Below are 19,513 nucleotides of genomic sequence, written 5' to 3'. Positions count from 1 at the left end.
ATCGATTTTTCAATGTTGACCTTATACTAGTGCAGATGGCAGTGTTATTAAAATTGATTTTATTAGCCTCTGAAAGTATCCCACAGTTCCTGTCATGTGTCTTTTCTGGTCATTGTTTCACCTCAGCTGCTCTCCAGAGCCGCATCTACACGTGCACGCTACTTCGAAGTAGCGGCACCAACTTCGAAATAGCGCCCGTCACGGCTACATGTGTTGGGCGCTATTTCGAAGTTAACTTTGATGTTAGGCGGCAAGACGTCGAAGTCGCTAACCCCATGAGGGGATGGGAATAGCGCCCTACTTCGACGTTCAACGTTGAAGTAGGGAACGTGTAGACAATCCGCGTCCCGCAACATTGAAATAGCGGGGTCCGCCATGGTGGCCATCAGCTGAGGGGTTGAGAGATGCTCTCTCTCCAGCCCCTGTGGGGCTCTATGGTCACTGTGTGCAGCAGCCCTTAGCCCAGGGCTTCTGGCTGCTGCTGCCGCAGCTGGGGATCCATACTGCATGCACAGGGTCTGCAACCAGTTGTTGGCTCTGTGGATCTTGTGGTGTTTAGTGCAAGTGTGTCTGGGAGGGGCCCTTTAAGGGAGAGGCTTGCTGTTGAGTCCGCCCTGTGACCCTGTCTGCAGCTGTTCCTGGCACCCTTATTTCGATGTGTGCTACTTTGGCATGTAGACGTTCCCTCGCAGCGCTTATTTCGATGTGGTGCTGCCCTACGTCGATGCTGAATGTCGACGTTGCCAGCCCTGGAGGACGTGTAGATGCTATTCATCGAAATAGCTTATTTCGATGTCGCTACATCGAAATAAGCTATTTCGATGTAGCGTGCACGTGTAGACATAGCCCAGGTGAGCAGGAAGTAGGTGACAGGAAGCAGGGGTCATCAGCCTGGAATTTTGAATTCTTTTCCTTTCCCTTCTGGCCACCGTAGCGAGCAGACCTTGGGCACACACCTCAGCAGCACTCCATCTTGGCATGATTTCACAGGGTCACAAAAGAGTCCCAGCATGGAGCCATCAGGAGATCCAGACTCATTTCTGGGGTGGGCCTGGGGGAGGGGGAGAAATCTGTGCTGACTATACTGCAAACCAGAAAAAGAAATATGGACATTTATGGGAAGATAGATTTCCCAGGGCATGCTGGAGAAAGGTTACACTAGGGATGCTCAGCTGTGCCAGGTAAAAATCAGCCCCCCACAACCCATGGCTGCCAGGCTGTGTGGACCCTGCTTCCAGACAGTGGCATGCTCTGGCCTGCATGGGGTTTCAGTCCTGTAGAAGGCTTTTTCGCGGCACAGGATTTAGCAGGGTAGGCCGAGAAATTTGTTTTGTGTGCTGTACATTTTACGGAGTTGCTCTCTGCAACACGCCATGTGGCTTTTACATTTAAAGTGGTCCCTGCTGGAACTGCTGATTGCCCCCTCCACAGAATGCACAATTATAGGGCCTCCTCACCATGTACCACAGTCTCCCCGCACTGCCGGACCAGGATGCGGGGGAGGGGGCAGGAGGGACAGCTCTATGAACAATGCCATTGTGAAAACCCCAGTGTTGCTTATTGGTTAACATGAGGTGGGGTGCAGATGGAGGTGCTTTCATAAAGGTGCAACACACATCAGAGAGTGTGTGTGTGTGTGTGTGTGTGTGTGTGTGTGTGAGAGACAATAGTTAAATGCAGCAGATTCACGCGGCTGTCTCATCATTCATAAAGCTGCTTTTCAAAGCATCCCTGATTTGCAATGCCACTGTGTGTGCTTTGCTGATTGCCCTTGTGTGCAGCTGTTCATAAACACTGACCAGGAGAGCTGCCTCTGCCCTTTGCCCCGTTCTGCACTGGATATTTTGTAAAGAGAGTTGTCTTCTGTCCCTTTTTAAAAAGTAACCCCAACAGGTTCTTTGGTTAAAGAAAGTTTCTTATGCTCTGCCTGCAGGGCCACACTTCCTTCCCAAAGCTTGTGGCTTGGAGGATGATTTCCTATCAAGGAATGGAGCTTGTGGGTCTCCCTCTTTCTTCCCACAGTCAGTTAGTTGAGCTAGTGCATGTTTACCAGAAGAGGCAAGGGTATTCCTGCTAATTCGCACGCAAAATGATTCTTGAGTGGGGCCAATAGGTGCCGAATGATCAGAATTCCCAATGATGTTTCCTCAGATGTACTATCCTCTACTACTTCTTCCACTTTGCCAGCCTGCTTCTGACGGGCTCCACGCTTCCTGTTGGAGACATCTGTGTATTGGACTGGGAAGCCAAAGCTCTCATGGTTTCTACTTTCCTCAGCTATACTATCCTCTGCTACTTCCTCTACTTTGCCAGTCTACTATGCTCTGGGCAGATTGGCAGAAAAATAGCGAGCTCTAACAGTGGCAATCATCAAATTGTCCTGAGTCAGTTTAAATCATATACACCAGAACAAGCTTGAGCAACAGGCAAGGATCCTAGGTCCACTGAGTACGGATACTGCTTTGGGCTGGTCTTCCAAGGTGTGTGCCATGCCAGGGGTGGGAACAAAGGACATTTCTGCCTTAATTTGGGAATGCATGGCCAGTGAAGAATTTACTACCTTCCCCATGCACTTGCAAGTGGGAGATGCCACCAACACTCTGCAAATGTAAGAGGGACTCATTAAATTTTACTTTCCCAATCAGAGTCTTACAGGCAAATATTATTTTGAAAGACAACGTCCTCATGAAAGGCCAGAAAAATACTTAGATAGGAAGAAGCTACTGTATTAGGTTAGCAGGTGCTCTCTCATGCAATACAGCAGAGTTTTGGGAGGCAGTTTTATAGGGTTTCACACCAATCCTCCACATAGCCCTGGGTCATGTGGATTCTCAAAACACCTCACCGGGGGAAATGGAAGCCTTCCTAGTTGCAGAAAAGGGTAGCAGTTGTTACAAACAAGGGCAACAGCTGAGGCAGAGAATCCTCTAAGCCTTGGAAGCATCAGCAAGAGGGAAAAGGACTTTCTCTGCAGCAAGCAAGAAGGAAATCCCCTACCCAGTTGAGAAAGAGCAACCATCTGGGAAGCTCAAATCAGGAGGAACACAAAACCTTCCAGAATGAAATTTGGAAAAGGTTGTTGCGGTATGAGACCATGGAAGCTATAGATCGTCTTCCTACAGAAGGTTTGTTACAGAAGCTGGCACAGCATCAGAGAACAAAACAAATTCAGGATAACCCTCCAAATTTGTTATGATGGGGCCAAGCTCCCTCTTCTTCCCCTCCTATGGCACCAATTAAAAACAATGATTGGCGAAGGCCCTCAACATTGGTATTAATACAGGGAGAGTTTGGACATTTCAGTCAAAAATGTTGATAAACACTGGTGCGACAGTATCTTCCATTTGTACAGACAGAAATCCTGAAGCTAAAGACATCCCACTCACAAGCTCAAAGGTATTGGAAGGGCTCAGTGGAGGGGACTTAGTGGTACCTTTCCCTGAGCCAGTGACCTGTTACATCCACAACATTGTCACCAAGACATCCTTCGGTCTCTGCTCTTTAAAGGGACAAGTCATCCTCAGAACCGATGTTATGTCAAGGTTAAAGGTGACTATTGATCTGCTCAACAGACAACTGATCCAGGATGTCAATAATGAACAGTATAAAATTATTCCAGCTTTTCACAGGGTAGCAGCTATCAAGGCTTCCAAAGAGCTTCAGATCCCTGAATGGCCAGCTGACGTGGCTCGGGTGGCTCTGGCTCACCAGGAAGTCTTTGCCAAAAGTAAGCTCCAGTGTGGGAAGACTTCCTGTCAAGTCAGAGTGAATGGTCCTGATCCCAGGCCTATGAGACAACACTGTATAGGTATCCATCAGCAGCAGCTGAAGAAGGTATTGGAGACATCATCACAGCGCTTCTCCAACAAGAAGTATTAATAGCAACTGAAAGTCTGTGCAGTTCACCAAATCTGGCTAGTCCTTAGGTCTGATAGGAAGATGTGGTGCCTAACAATGGATTACAAAGAGCTGAACAGTCACCCCTTGGATGGCCCTTGGGGTGGCCAAATTCAATGAAGTAATGGCAGCTGTGGCAGCAGGAGCAAGGTGCTTTAGTGTATTAGATTTGTCTACTGCATTCTTTTCCATCCCATTGCACCCTTCCTCACAAGTTTGCTTTTACATACTAGCAGCAATAGACTTTTATGTGTGTGCCCCAAGGTTTGAACAATGCCCCTTCAATATGTCATAAGCAAGTTTTGAGAATGTAGGACTCAATGGAAGGCAAGCAACGTCAATGAGATCCTAATATCCACTGCCAATAAAAAGGAGAATTTGTGGATACTGCATATGGTCTTAGATTGCATTAAATCTGCTGGATTTGTTATCAACCTTGCAAAGGCACAGTTAGCCTTGCCTGAGATGACATATCTTGGTATTCACCTGAGTTCAGAGAGAAAATGACCAGACACGCGAGGTGTCAACCTTAGTTGCAAACTTCATGTATTGCAAAGTATTTCTTGGGCTTGAGGAGATCATTCTTGGGCTTGAGGAGCTTTTCTCATGAATTTACTGAGGGCTATGCAGAATTGGCAAAACCTTTATATTCACTGCTGAAAAAGGGACAGGAGTGGACATAGGCTGAAAAGCATCAGCATGCCTTCTCTCCACTGAAACAGGCCTTAGCATCAGCACCTGCTGTAGCCTAACCAAGACCAGAGGAAACCTTTTACTTACCATTGGACTCCACTGACAAGGCAATCAGTGCAGTGTTGCTCCAGGACCATGGACCAGAGCTGTAGCCAGTCGCATATGGTTCCAGGATGCTAAGTGAGATGGAATGCCAATTTAGTGTCTGTGAGAAGGAGATCTTAGCCCTCATATGGGCCATCAGTCACTGGGAATATGTTATTGGTCTGTCTCCAGTAATTCTCAGAACAGCTAGCACTCTGGTCAGATATGTACTCTCAGGAAGTATACAGAAACAGAGCCGGTGTAGGACTTGTGTCCCCAAATCAGGATTCAGTTCTGGCATAGCAGTTTGTTTACAACAGCAAGGGGGAATGAGGGCAGTGCACTCTGCGATGATATCGCACACCCACAACTACTTGTAGTGCATTTTTTCCCCATAACTTAGTGTCAGAAATACCCAAAATGCAATGGGACTGCAGGAACTGTGGGTTAGGTGCCCTTAATGCACTGCTGCAACAGTCGAACCTTAGGTAATTTACTGGGGACAGACTAAGCTGACTTTATTTGTACTCCGAATTGGGCCTACCCATCTTGGACTAAAGGAGTGACCCTGTTCTGAGAAGTACTTTATCACCCAGGTTCCATTCTTTGGGCTTAAGAGTCTCCCAACCATCTATCCATTGATCTTATGTTGGTCTTTAACTGGATAGTCACTTGGTGGTGGAATTCACTAATGTCATGAATGTTCTTCTGTATTAATTGGTCTACATGCAGCCTGTGCTGGTATTCATCTGGTGGGGCTCCCCCTACCCACCAGTTTTAAGGGCAGACACATCAATTGACTGGTCATGGCCTCATGGGGGGTGTACCCATGGGAAGCTACGGAATGTGACTACCTTCCTCAAGGCAGTTTTCAGAGTATGATTTGTTTGCTCCCCTAAGCCAGAACTCTGTGGATGCCCTGTGATGTGTAGCCTCTGTCAGATTCCCAAGGCTTGGCTAAGTTGACTTTGTGAGCAGGTGTGGATACTCATCTTCGATTTGATAAAATCTTAGGTTAAGAAAGTCAACTTTAACAAATTCGACTTTTTTCCCCAAGTGTAGACATACCCTCAGATGAACATAATTTGTTGGGGGACAATCAACATGATTTTTATAAAGGAAAATCATGCCTGACCAATCTACCAAAATTCTTTGAGGGAGTTAACGAGCATATGGACAATGGGCATCCAGTGGATATAGTACACTTACATTTCCAGAAGATCCCTAACCAAAGTTTCTTAAGCAAAGTAAGCTGTCATGGGATAAGAAGAAAGGTCCTCTCATGGTAACTGATTAAAAGACAGGAAACAAAGGTACCAAGAAATGGTAAGTTTTCATAATGGAGACAGGTAACTAGTGTCCTCCAGGGGTTCATATTGTGATCAATCATATTCAACATATACATAAATGATCTGGAGAAAGGGGTAAAGTGAGATGGCAACATTTGCAGATGATATAAAACTGCGTAAGTCCAAAACAAACTATGAAGAGCTTCAAAAAGATCTCGCAAAACTAGGAGACTGGGAAACAAGGGCACATGACATTCACTGTAAAGAAAATGCAACGTAACACATATTGGAAAATATAATCCCAACTGTATGTATAAAATGATGGAGACTATAGTAACTGTTACCACTCTAGAGAGAGATCTTGGAGTCATCATGGATAGTTCTCTGAAAACATCCATTCAATCTGCAGTGACAGTTAAAAAAAAACCAAGAGAATGTTGGAAATCATTCAGGAACAGATAATAAAGCAGATAGTATGTCATTGCCTCTATACCCCTATCCATGGTACACCCACATCTTGAATATGGCATGCAGATTTGGTCTCCACACCTCAGAAAAGAGACACTTGAACTGGAAAAAGTTCAGAAAAGGACAACAAAAATTATTAGAGGTGTGGAATGGCCAAGGTCGCTCTCCAGCCGCCCAGCTCTGAAGGGAAAACCTCCACCAACAGAAGCAAGGGTAGCAGTGGTGCAACGCTCCCTACCATCACCTTGTAAACCCCTCACAACTCTTTTCTGAATCATGGCAACTGTGACTTCAATACTACATTTCAGTTTTAAATGGCTGAAATCATGACATTTAATATTTTTAAAGTCATATGACTGTGAAATTGACCAAAACAGCACAGATTTGGCCAGGTGCTAGAAGCAGTAAATGGAGGAGCCTGGGACAGACTTAAGGGGATAAGAAAAAAGCCTGTTTCTAACCCCAAAGAGAACATTTCTGTCTGCTAGCTGGGGTCCAGTAAAAAAATAACTGTATTTTCCACAAAATCATAGAGATGGGGGTGGGGTGGAAAAGGCTTCAGGAGGGCCTCTGAACGAACATAGCAGTTATGTCCAATCTCCCACACTCACAAGCCCAAGGCATAGTGGCTGCTATGGTGCTTTCTAAGTCACACCTGGCACAAGCCCATAGCCTTTGATTATGGAGATACCGATCTCATAAAATTGGGAAGGACCTTGAGAGGTCATCAAGCCTGGTCCCCTGTCTTATTGTCAGGACCAAGCACCATTCTTTTTTTTTTAAATCAATTTGCCCAAATCCCTAAACAAACCCCCTGGAGGACTGAGCTCAGAAGCCAGGGTTTAGGAGGGCAATGCTCTAGCCAATGAGCTATAGAGATTTAATTATGCACACCCAAGACTCCAGGACAAGTGGGAGCACTGACAACCCCCCAGCAAGCCGGAAACACACCTCGAGTGCAAGGGACAGGCCAAGGACACGCAGTGAGCCACGCACAGCTGCTGAGGGGTGGGCAGCGGGCAAGGAATCGAGACTGCAGGCAACTGCACGTGCGCGACCAGGTGGGCTCAAGCCGTGGCGGGGCAGGAGCGCGGGAAGCGCACGTGACCCGTCACTCCGTCCGGCCGGCGCGCGCCGCTCCACGCCCCCAGCGAGTGGAGCGCTACCAGCAGGGCGCCGGCCGCTCTCCGTGCGCGTGCGCGGAGCGCTGGGCGTGAGGCGGGGCGGCCCCTTCGTAGCTCGCGAGCGGGGCGGGCGCGTGGGCGCCACCTTCGCTGCTGGTGCGGGGCGCTGCTGCACGTGGGCGCGCAGGCGGTTGCAGCGAGGCGAGGGCCCGCTGGGGGTAACCATCCCTAACCCCTCCCCAGGCGGGCTAATGCCGGCTGGGGGCACCGGCGTGTTCTGGGGCCCGCTTGGTTTGGGTCGTCCCCCGGGGCTGGTGTGAAGGGCGCCAGGGCGGCTTTTAACACCGCTCCTACCCCAGTTCTGCGAGCCGGGCCCGGCTTCCGGCCCAGGCTGGAGCTCGTCTGCCGCGGCTCTGCCCGGGAAGCGGAGCTCGGTATGAAAACCGCTTGGCTTCGAATGCCGGGAACCTGCATTGCTGCGGATCCCGCGGCGTCAGCTAACGATGTAGGGGTCCGAGGCGCCCCCCTTGGTTGGCGGAGGCGGTGGGTTCGGGCAGTAGGGCGATCAGACGGGAGGGCGGGAGCTGTACGAGGCTTCGGTGTGCTGCCGTTGTACCTGTACGAGCAGCAGTTCGGGTGGATGAGGAGTCGGTCTGTGGAAGTTGCTGTTTTGTCGTGTCGCTAAGAACTATAGCACAAAGCTGTTGTTTCCTTACAGGCATGGTTAAAACATGCCGCCTTGACGCGCAGCTGTAGGCTTGGCGGTACCGCTTACAGATGCTGTTAGGCTGTCTTAAATTATGGTTTTACAGTTGTAATCTGGGAAGAATCGTGCAGTTATTGAATACGGTAAGGTCTCGGAGTACTTGACCCCGCTCTTACGTGGCTGACCCCGATTCCTACAGTAAACCCTGGACATGCGTGATTCCTAGTTGTGCTTAACTTGCTTCCCCTGCCACCCTGGCTCAACCCCCTTGGGTCCACATGTCCCGGGTTTAGCGCCCCCCCCAGCTCTGCTCCATCCCCAACCCTGCCTCTGGCTCTAGCTCACCCTCCCCGGCCCTGGTTCAACCCCCCTGCCAGCTCACCACCAGTGCGTAGCTCTGTCTTAACCCCACCCCAGTGCCCTGCTCTGGCTAACCACCCCTCATGCAAGGCTCCAGTTCGGCCTCCCCCACCCTGATTGAAACCCCCTGCGTGCAGTCCCAGTTCCATTCTCCTGCCTCAGTTCAAACCGTGCTGGTCCCCTGACCCTGGTTCAGACATCCTGTGCACAGCCCTGGTTCCATCCTCCCGCCCTGGTTTAAACCCCCCGTGCATGGCTCTGGTTCAACAGCCCCGCCCCGAGGAGGGCTCTGGCTTGCCACCCCCATGCACAGCTCCGGCTCAGCTCCACTCCTTGTTCTCCACAGCCCTTACCATGCCAGGCTTAATGCTCTCTCCTGCCCACCTCCCATGGCCCCAACCCACCTCCAGGCTTAACCTTCCCCAACTGCTTCCCACCTCCAGCTTAACGTTTCTGCTGCTTCCCCAGCTGCAGAGCGTGTTCCGCTGGGGAAAAAGCCAGACCCTCCCCCTTACGTGAAATCCAGGTTACATGAGGGTGCGTGGAACAGAACCCTTGCACAACTCGAGGGTCTGCTCTGTAGTTCTTCATACAGTGCATCTGATGAAGTGGGTCTTTGCCCATGAAAGCTTATGCTGCAAAATATCAGTTAGTCCACAAGGTGCCACAGGACTTCTTGTAGTTCATCAAAAGAAGCACTCCGCTCTCCCATAAATATTGGGGGAAGGAAGGAAAGTGGCCAGGATCAACTCTGATTTTTTTTAGGAAAATTGTCTTTTCTTTCCTACGTTGGTTTTGATTGCGCTGTAAACTGACATTCTGTTTCTAGAGCGACAGTGTAATTAAATTGCGTTGATGATTTGAAAAGAGAGTGAAAAATGGCATTGTGTTCCTCTGTGCATGTCATAGTAAACCAGATTGGTTGCTTTTTTTTATAGTAACTTAGCTGTCTAAACTTGAAATTCTGTGAACTTTGGCTAGTATTTGAAAACTGAGTTTATTTTTGATTCTGCATTACCAGTAACATAGATCCAGTACAGAGGAATTATTTTTTGATGCAGTAAGCAGATACGATTGTGAATGTACACAGGTAGTAGGTGTGTTGACCAACAATACTACTGTTACACTGTAATTTTTCTTGGCATAATGACACTTTAAATTGGTGGTGCAGATGAAAAAGGTTTAATAAGATTAACAGGTCAGTTAAGACTTTAACAGAAGAAAGTATTAATTTCAGTTCCGTTAAAAAAAAAAAAATCTGTGCTTTCTCACAGGAAAGAGAATGGTAGGGGAGAAGTTATCACTGATTCCCAAATATACAGAGGAATCATTTAATATAAATATGTCGGGGCTTAAAAGGGTGTTAAAGTCACATATTTTGTCTTTGATTCATACTCTCACTATATTTGTATTATGATAGTGTCTAGATGCCTCCACCAACTAAGAACCCCATTGTGCTAGAGGCTGTACAGATTAAGGTTGCTTTCAGCCTTAAAAACAATCTGGAAGAGGAATTTGAGGCTGTAAGCAATTTTACACACAGTGGATGAGACCAAGAAAAAAAGGGGGTGGGCAGAGAGCTGAAGTGCTGGTGAGAGAGGGAGAAGTGGAATAATGGTGCATAGTTTTAGAATCCAGTGTCGTCATTAAAAGGTAGCAAGGCTTTGCTTTTTATCTGTGTGCATTGGTGTCTCGTTTTTCCATAAATATTCTGACATATTTTATGGGTGAATATGCATATTAAAATCAAGGCCACAATATATAGAGCTCAGTACGGGGCCAGGGCCAAATGCGGTAAATTATTACATACCTTAATTTCTAATTAGGTTTAACTCTGTATGTTTTGCAGTGTTTCAGGATTTGCCGTAATGGATGCAGACACCGGATATAATAAAGGTACCAAGGGAAAACATTTTTTTTTTGTTAACACTAAAATTCAGAATTGATTTTAATTTTTTTCCTCGATAGTTGAAGATGTGGTTGGTTGTCATGTTGAAGATGCTGTGACATTTTGGGCACAGGTGAGACAAAAATCTTCTTCTTGAATAAGGTATTCCAATAAGTTATTTATTGAATCTAGTCTCATACAAAAATAGGAGGAACATACCTAAACAAAAGTTAAAAGGCTTGATAGGTTTATGAATGGGACTGGGGGCAAACAAACAACCCCCCCAACTTAGGTTCCAAAGATGAACATCCAATAATGTGGCTAAAATATTTCATCCAATTGTTCAGTTACTTAATGCTGATGTAAACAGGAATCACACACTGTCTTCTGAGTTGAGTTAAAAAACGACCATCAGCCAATACAAATTTTGCATGGACTTACTCTATTCAATGTACAATAGGTTTTGCATACAAGCTCATATGTTAGAACTATTGGGCTATGTCCACACTACAGCATTCTTTCGAAAGGTGATCTTCCAGAGGGTATCTGCCGGAGGATCGTCTTTTAAAAGTGTGCATCTACACACAAAAAAGTGGATTGAGCCTTCGATCTGCTCTTTTGAAAGAGAGTGTTCACGCAGCTCAGGACACTTTTTCGAAAGAGTGGGCCAGGAAATGCTGTGGATGGAGTTGTGTGGCTGCCAAGCTGTTCCAAGGGGCCACAGCCAGCCACTCCAGAACTTCCACATGATGAAGCAAACATTTCTGGAGCTATGTCACTGGCTTGCCCCTGCCCTCCAGCACTAGGACACCCACATGCGGCCCACACTTCACCTGGAGAAGAGGGTTGCCATCGCGATTTGGAAGCTGGCCACCCCGAACAGCCACTGGTGCATTGCGCACCAGTTCAGGGTGGGCAAGGTGACTGTTGGACTTACCTCCATGAGGACAGCCCCTGCTTGGGTCACACACCCATCGTGGAGAGAGGAGGGGGCTCCTGTGCGAGGTGGACACTCAGGGACAGGGGAGAGGGCTAGCACAGTGGGTGTCTGGTGGGGATGGGGAGGCCGTGCAGGGGACGAGGGGGTGTGGCCAGGGATCCAGGAACCTTGAGCACCCTGCCATGCACTCAAGGGTATGTTTGCCCTCCATCCTACTGCAACAGGCAGTCTGTGTTGGGGACCCTGATGTTGCCATTGCGGGATTCTCTGAGCAGGGGTTCCCCAAGAACTTTGGTGCGCTGGATGCAACCCATGTCATGATCCAGGCTCCAGACCACAGCATTGGCATATTATCAACTGGAAGGGGGACCACTCTGGTACTCCAGGCCCTCGTAGGTTCCAAAGAACGATTTATGGATGCTTGTGTGGGCTGATTGGGCTGAGCCCCCGATGCCCAGGTATTCAGGTGCAGGATAGAGGAGTAGACCGACGTCTCCCCCATAGGAGCTCCTGGTCGGGAACACGGCCATGTTCCCCTGCATCATGGCTGACGCTGCCTACCCCCTGGACCTGTGGCCCTACACAAGCCACATGGACCCCAGCCAGGACTTGTTCAACACTTTCTCAACCAGGCCCCCAACAACTCTGAGTGGGCATTTGGGTACCTGAAGGGCACTTTTGTGGCCACCTCACGTGGCTGGAGGTCAGCCTCCACAATGTACCTGCTGTGGTGGGGGCATCCTGCTCTCTCTCCAGGTATTGGTGGAGGTGTGGGTTGCTGAGGCCCACCGCAGCTGTGAGCAGCTAGCCCACGCCCAGTGCTTCCAGGGGCTCTAGGATGGTGTGCTGGTCTGGGAGGCCTTTTCTAGGGGCCCAGTGACCCTCCATTAGTCACCTGCCACCATGACCCCTGCCCCACACCTACCGTCACCGCTCCCCCCACCAATCACAGGGGACGTGGGGGTGGTGGACAGTAAACAGTTTAAGTAAATATTGACTGTGTCTTACAAGGGAAAAATATACAGGGACCTATATATAGGGGGTACTGGGAGGGAACTATGTGCGTTGTGGGGTCGTGGGATCTGAACTTGGAGGGGGATTATGGGTTGGGGGACCTTACTTATCTGCGGGAGGTTTGGGGGGGTGAGCTGTGCTGGCCATGGGAGCTGCTACTGCCCCAGTTCTGGGATTCCCATCGGGGCTGAGATGGGGCAAGAACTGTGGGGGCAGGGGGCATGGGAGGGGTGTGGCAACCTTGGCCTGGATGGAGGAAGGGCAGGCACAGGGGGCTGCCTTGGTGGGGTCCACACTGGCCATGAGCCTGTGGCTGAGCCAGCTGGGTGGCTGCTGGGAGGTTGGGCATGAGCAGGGCAGCAAGGGCAGGGACTGTAGGGAAGGCCTTAGGAGGGGCTGCAGGAATGCCTGGTAAGGACAGGAGGCTGGGACAGGTGGGTGGTCAAGGCCTGGGAGAGGGCATGAAGGGCACCTGCCACTGCACCCCAGGCGTCCCACTCCATCTCCAGCCGCTCCTGCAGGATGGCATTTTGTTCCTGCAAGGCGGCTGTGTGGGTGGCAGCCTCCTCCTTGCGGTGGTGCTGGCATAGACCCCTGCTGCAGCTCCGTGGGGGTGCCCTGGCCTCCTTGGCAACAGGTGTGGGGCTCCCCTGCCCGTGGACAGGGCTCACCCAGCCCCTGGACAGTGGAGCTGTGGAAACAGAAGGGGAGAGAGAGATGACCTGTCAGTTCTGCGACCTGGCCCTGGGGGTCATGCTCCTCCTCCCTCCCCTGCGGCCTGTCCAGTGGCCCGGGGTCCCTGGGGGATCCTTGGCGCTGAGGGCTCCCTGCATGGGTGGGTACGTGCTGGGTACCATCCGGCTCCCACCCCATTCCCTTCCTGGTGTGTGGCCTGTGGCGCTGTCCACAGGAGCGGGTGCTGAGTGCCACGCATGGCCTTTGCTGTGGCCTGGGGCACGTGGCCATCCAGGCTGCGTCTGGATTAGGGCCACTGGCTGTGTGGGCATCCTTCTGCTGGCTGTGGTGGAGGTGGGCACCCTCTCTGTATGCCCCAGTGTGTCTGAAACTCTTGGAACCTAGCTGAGGGTACCCCAAGGAACTTGAGGGAGGCCTGGGTGGAGGATGCCTGGCTCCAGGACCCAACGGGGATGGCAATGACAAGCATCCCGTCACTGGAGCCATTGTCAGCTACTGTCAGCACTGAAGGTCTCTGGCTCAGGCTCCAGCTATCGGAGGATGATCATGCCTGAGGGCCTTGGCTGGTCCTTCAGCTCTGGCCATGTGGTGTCAAGCACTACAACTGGGGGGCTGCCTCTTTTGCCCTGAGAAGGCAGTTTAGGTCCTTGTAGTGGGGGCAGCTGGTGGGCACTACCCCGAGCAGCCGGTCACGTCTCGGGTCCAGAAGTAGGCCTGCCTTAGCTCCTTAACTTTGGAGCAGACTTGGGTCTGGTGTGTGGGTGGGGCGTCCCTGGGTGCTCAGACCAGTGGAGAAGTTTCCGAATACCATGGCATTGCTGTGCTGGCCACCAGTCTGGAGGCGGATCTCCTCACCCCACCAGAGTCTGAGGAAGACTTTCAGCTCTGCCTTGATCCATGCCAGGACCTGCTTTTTTGGGCCCTGGCTGGGCTCCTGGGAGCCCTGAGATGGCTCAGAGGGGGGTCCCTGGGGGGTATAGGGCTCCTGGGCTCTGTCCATGGGTGCAGTGGGGTGCCTTGTGGAACTGGAGTGTTGGCAGGAGGGCGTGCGGCAGGAGGCTCTTGTCCTCCCTGCTGCTAGCACACTCTCAGCTTCCTGTCACAGGGTTTCTGGGTTCCTGCGTCTTCAAACATGGCCAGATGCAGAGACCATAGAGCCCCACTGGTGCTGGCAGGGGCATCTCCACACTCCAGCTGGCCAGCACTATGGAGGACGGCTCTTTCAAAAGATTGTCTACATGCATTTTCTTTCGAAACGGTCTTTTGAAAGCAGGCGCTCTTCCCAAAGTGGGACTGGAAGAGTGCTTTTAAAAGGTGGGGTGCACACTTTCCAAAGAGCACATTTTGCGTGTAGATGCTCCATGGTCTGTTTCGAAAGGGCCTCTATTTTTTAAATATTTTTTGAAGGTACTTGCTGTGTAGATATGGCCTTGATGTTAAATCAGGAATAATATGCCAATTTATCATGGGGCCTTTAAACTTTCAGTATGACTAACTTTGACGTTCTAACAAACAAAAGCGCTGGGAAAATCTACCACGATTCTCGAGTTAGAATGGTAAAGAGCACATCTGCTTGGAGGTTTCCATAACTACTTGTGTTTTTTGTTGTTGTTCATATTGGCATTTTACACAGTGGCAGGAAGAGCAGTACTTAAAATAGAGGAAATGATTGTAAAATCCAAAATTGGTGCTGGGACTTCGTGGTAGATATAGTACCTGAAACTGCTTTTAAGCTTCTTAAAAATGTATTAGGTACTCTGACGATGATGTTCTTTGTAATTGCAATATTCTTCATTATTTGGAAGTCTTTACAATAAAGCCAATATTTAAATATGTAGTCACAGATTGATTATGGTATGTGAGTTTATTTAAATTACATATTTATGGGCTATTGTATTATAAGATCATCAGAGCTATCACAAATAATCATGTCCCTCTATAGAATTGTAATTTATGCATTTTGCAACTTAATCCTAGACTTTCCAAGTGTTCTATAACCTATTATTCTTTTAATGGCTAATCAAGTCACTTATTTTACATTAATATTTTCACCTCCTCTCCACACTCTGGGTTTTCCTCTCTGACGTTTTAAACATCTAACCTAATAGATGTTGCATCTAGTGTAGCTGATTTTTTTTAAACAACTTAATATTTCAAAATGCAATTGAAAGGATTTTTTCACATTTGTCAGACCAAACAATTGTTCTTACAATTAGGAAAATGGATATAATTTTTTTTGCCTTTTACCATAATGTTGCTAGCAGAGTGATACGTATTTCCAAAAATACTAGAATGATCACATTGAGATTTTTTAAAAAACAATATTTTGCAAGATCTCTTAGCACTGTAGTTTTCACAAAATATCTAAAGTTAATCTGATAGAGTAAATATTTTTTTTCAGACCAGTTTTCTGCTAGTGTGACTCATCTCGCCATAGTAAATTCCCTGACCCCTGAAAATCTGTTTCCAGCATTGGAAAGTAATTGCAAGTTCAGAATGTATAAGCTGTAAGTTGTCAGGGCAATGCAGTGGTGTCTTTAAAAGGTTTTCAAATGATCATTAATGCATTTTAGTCTCCCCTCCTATTTCTTAGAACATCACTACAAATAATGATATCTTGAAATTAAGCCGTTCGTTAGCTGAAGTTTGTCCTCAGGCCACACCTGTTTTTGGCAGTCCTGATTTTACAAAGGTAAGTGTGTGTTTGTGCATGTGTGTGATTTACATATACATACAAATCTTTAATCTACACAGCTGTTTTCTCACCTTTTTTCCATCTTTTATTGTAATACAGCTTTTATTCCCTTAACTAAAACAATAAATCGCAGATAGAGGAAAAAATGCTTGCTTTGTGATCTGTCTTTCTGAATGTTAAATTTGATTCCAGTAAAAAACAAACTATTAAGAGAATGATAAAGTTGCATAGTTCACCACTGGATGTCATAGAACTGAGTATCATTCTGCATCTGGTGGACAAATTGTTAGTTATAGTCATTAATCTGGAAAATATGGTATGTGATATTTCTGTAATATATTACGTGTGTGTTGCACCTCTCTCATCCGGCATGCTTGGGACCTCACTGGTCCTGGATGAGGGAATTTTCCTGATGAATGGAGGTCCCCTGCCTCTGGCCACCCAGTCCGGTGTTCCTCCCTGCTGTCAGCTCCACTTTTGCCCTCCCTTCTCCAGCCATGCTGCCCCCTTGCCCCCTGCCCAGACCTTGGGATGACACTAGCCAGCTATGCTTGGGCTGCCAGGTGTGGAGGCTGGCTCCAGCCCCAGTCAAGCTGCTGGACCTGGCCCCACAGGCACCGCTGCTGGCTCTAGCCTAGGCCCCATGAGTGCTGGATGCAGCCACGGTGGCATGGGCACTGGCTCTAGCCCTGGCCCCTCAAGTGCTGGATATGGTCAGGCTATGACCCCAGTATGGCTGCTGGCGCAGCCACAGCCCTTGATCCAGCCCTGTGGAAGCCAGCTCTGGCCCTGCCTGGGGTGGTGGCTCTGGCCCCAGATCGGCCACTGTGGCTGGCTGTGACCTGGGCTGGACTGCCAGGATGGTGCCAAACCAACGGGCACCAGGGTGAGCCCTGTCCAGGCTGCTGGTGTGGCCCCAACCCATCAGAGGCTGGCTCCAGCCAAAGGCACAAGCCCTGCCATGCTCCTCAGCCCAGGGTGACCGGGCTCCCCTTTCATTGGGCTCCAGCTGGCCTACCCTTTAATAACCTCCTGACCTGGGTGTTTGGTCCAGTAACATCCATTGTCGTGCTGGACCAGAGAGTGCTAGTTTTGGTAGGTTCAACCTGTATTAGCAAATTAACTTGATGTTGCTTGGGTATTTAAGGGAAATAAGCCCCCCCCCCCGCCTTTTTGAAAATAAGAAGAAAATACATGTGGTTTATGCGGATGACTGCATTTTGGAAAATGAAAGAAAAATGCTTGTATTAATAAAAGTCTGAGAGTAACTCGGTGAGGCATGGGGTGCGGGTGGGGACGGGGCTTGTGTGGTGGGGTTGGGGGTGGGGATGGAGAAGCGAGGGTGGGGTTTGAACGTGGGGTGCTCAGGAACATAAGAACGGCCATACTGGGTCAGACCAAAGGTCCATCCAGCCCAGCATCCCATCTGCCGACAGTGGCCAATGCCAGGTGCCCCAGAGAAGGAGAACAGAAGACAATGATCAAGTGATTTATCTCCTGCCATCCATCTCCTGCCCTTGTTCTGAAGGCTAGGGCACCATACTTTATCCCTGGCTAATAGCCATTTATGGACCTAACCTGCAAAAATTTATCAAGCTCTTTTTTAAACCCTAATAGAGTCCTGGCCTTCACAGCCTCCTCGGGCAAGGAGTTCCACAGGTTGACTATGCGCTGTGTGAAGAAAAATTTCCTTTTATTAGTTTTGAACCTACTACCCATCAATTTCATTTGGTGTCCCCTAGTTCTTGTATTATGGGAAAAGGTAAATTAATTTTTCTATCTTCACTTTCTCCACACCATTCATGATTTTATATATCTCTAGCATATCGCCCCTCAATCGCCTCTTTTCCAGACTGAAAAGTCCCAGTCTCTCCAGCCTCTACCCATATGGGACCCGTTCCAAGCCCGTAATCATCTTAGTCGCCCTTTTCTGAACCTTTTCTAATGCCAATATATCTTTTTTGAGGTGAGGAGACCACATCTGCACGCAGTACTCAAGATGTGGGCGTACCATAGTTTTATATAGGGGAAGTATGATATATTTTGTCTTATTATCGATCCCTTTTTTAATAATTCCTAACATCCTATTTGCCTTACTAACTGCCGCTGCACACTGCGTGGATGTCTTCAGAGAACTATCCACTATAACTCCAAGATCCCTTTCCTGATCTGTCGTAGCTAAATTTGACCCCATCATGTAGTACGTGTAATTTGGGTTATTTTTTCCAACATGCATTGCCTTACACTTACCCACATTAAATTTCATTTGCCATTTTGCTGCCCAATCACTCAGTTTGCTGAGATCTTTTTGTAGTTCTTCACAATCCCTTTTGGTTTTGACTGTCCTGAACAACTTGGTGTCATCTGCAAACTTTGCCACCTCACTGCTTACCTCATTTTCTAGATCATTGATGAACAAGTTGAACAGGATCGGTCCCAGGACTGACCCCTGGGGAACACCACTAGTTACCCTCCTCCATTGTGAAAATTTACCATTTATTCCCACCCTTTGTTTTCTGTCTTTTAACCAATTCCCGATCCATGAAAGGACCTTTCCTCCTATCCCATGACCACCTAATTTACATAAAAGACTTTGGTGTGGGACCGTGTCAAAGGCTTTCTGGAAATCTAGGTATATTATGTCCACTGGGTGCCCCTTGTCCGCATGTTTATTAACCCCTTCAAAGAATTCTAATAGATTAGTTAGACACGACTTCCCTCTGCAGAAACCATGCTGACTTTTGCCCAACAATTCGTGCTCTTCTACGTGCCTTGCAATTTTATTCTTTACTAATGTTTCTACTAATTTGCCTGGTACTGATGTTAAACTTATCGGTCTATAATTGCCAGGGTCTCCTCTAGAGCCTTTTTTAAATATTGGCGTTATATTGGCCGTCTTCCAGTCATTTGGTACCAAAGTGGATTTAAAGGATAGGTTACAAACCACTGTTAATAACTCCGCAATTTCACATTTGAGTTCTTTCAGAACCCTTGGGTGAATGCCGTCTGGTCCTGGAGACTTGTTACTATTCAGCGTATGGGCTGGTGTGGGAGGGAGAACAGGGTGATGGGGACTCAGAGTACAGCGTTTGGTGTTGGGGTGTCTGGGTAAGGAATGGGGGTGTAGATGTCAAGGGTTTTGGGGTGTGGATGCCTTAGGGCTGTGGGGAGCATGAGATAGTGAGGGGGTGGGGGGGGCTGAGGGTCAGTGGAGGGTGTGGGGCTTAGAAGCTGTGCTGGGTCGTGGGGCTGGCTGTGGCCAGGGAGTGGATGTGAAGGAGTGCAGGGGCTGGAAGGGCTGGGGTTGGTGTGAAGAGGATAGGAGGAGGGCAGTGGGTGTAGTGTGTGTGGGAGAGTTGGCACAGGCTGCGGGTGGAGATGTGGAAGCTCGGGTTTTGTTGTGGGTGGTTCAGGGCAAGGGGTGGAAGGTGGTGGGGTGAGGGTGAAGAGCTTGGGGTGTCTGGAGGGGGGTTGGGCAGGGGACTTAGGGCAGGGGCTTGGGAGATTTAGGGGGCTTACTGGGGGCAGCCACAGTGGTGAAGGTGGAGCTTTCTGTGCAGGGAGGGGTGAGGGTTGTGCTGCCTAGCACTGGCATATCCGTGCAGTTGTCTGAGTCGCAGTCTCACCCATAGCTCCTGCAGGGGGGGAGGCGCCTTCCC

At 48.8% G+C, this 19,513-nt stretch overlaps 1 protein-coding gene across 1 annotated transcript in view; it reads left to right on the top strand.

Moving 5' to 3' along the window:
- Nucleotides 1-10,489: 10,489 nt before the first annotated feature.
- The window catches only part of STK31 (serine/threonine kinase 31), a 92,600-nt gene continuing 83,576 nt past the window's right edge, over nucleotides 10,490-19,513 (top strand). Inside the window, exons 1-3 of the mRNA XM_074986169.1 lie at nucleotides 10,490-10,517; nucleotides 10,590-10,642; nucleotides 15,753-15,851. Coding sequence (XP_074842270.1) covers nucleotides 10,490-10,517; nucleotides 10,590-10,642; nucleotides 15,753-15,851 — 180 coding nt within the window. The remainder of the gene's footprint in view (nucleotides 10,518-10,589; nucleotides 10,643-15,752; nucleotides 15,852-19,513) is intronic.

Source organism: Carettochelys insculpta, chromosome 2 (assembly GCF_033958435.1).
Source record: "Carettochelys insculpta isolate YL-2023 chromosome 2, ASM3395843v1, whole genome shotgun sequence".
NCBI lineage: Eukaryota > Metazoa > Chordata > Testudines > Carettochelyidae > Carettochelys > Carettochelys insculpta.
Note: the sequence above shows the minus strand (reverse complement) of the source record. Positions and strands in the feature narration are given on the sequence as shown.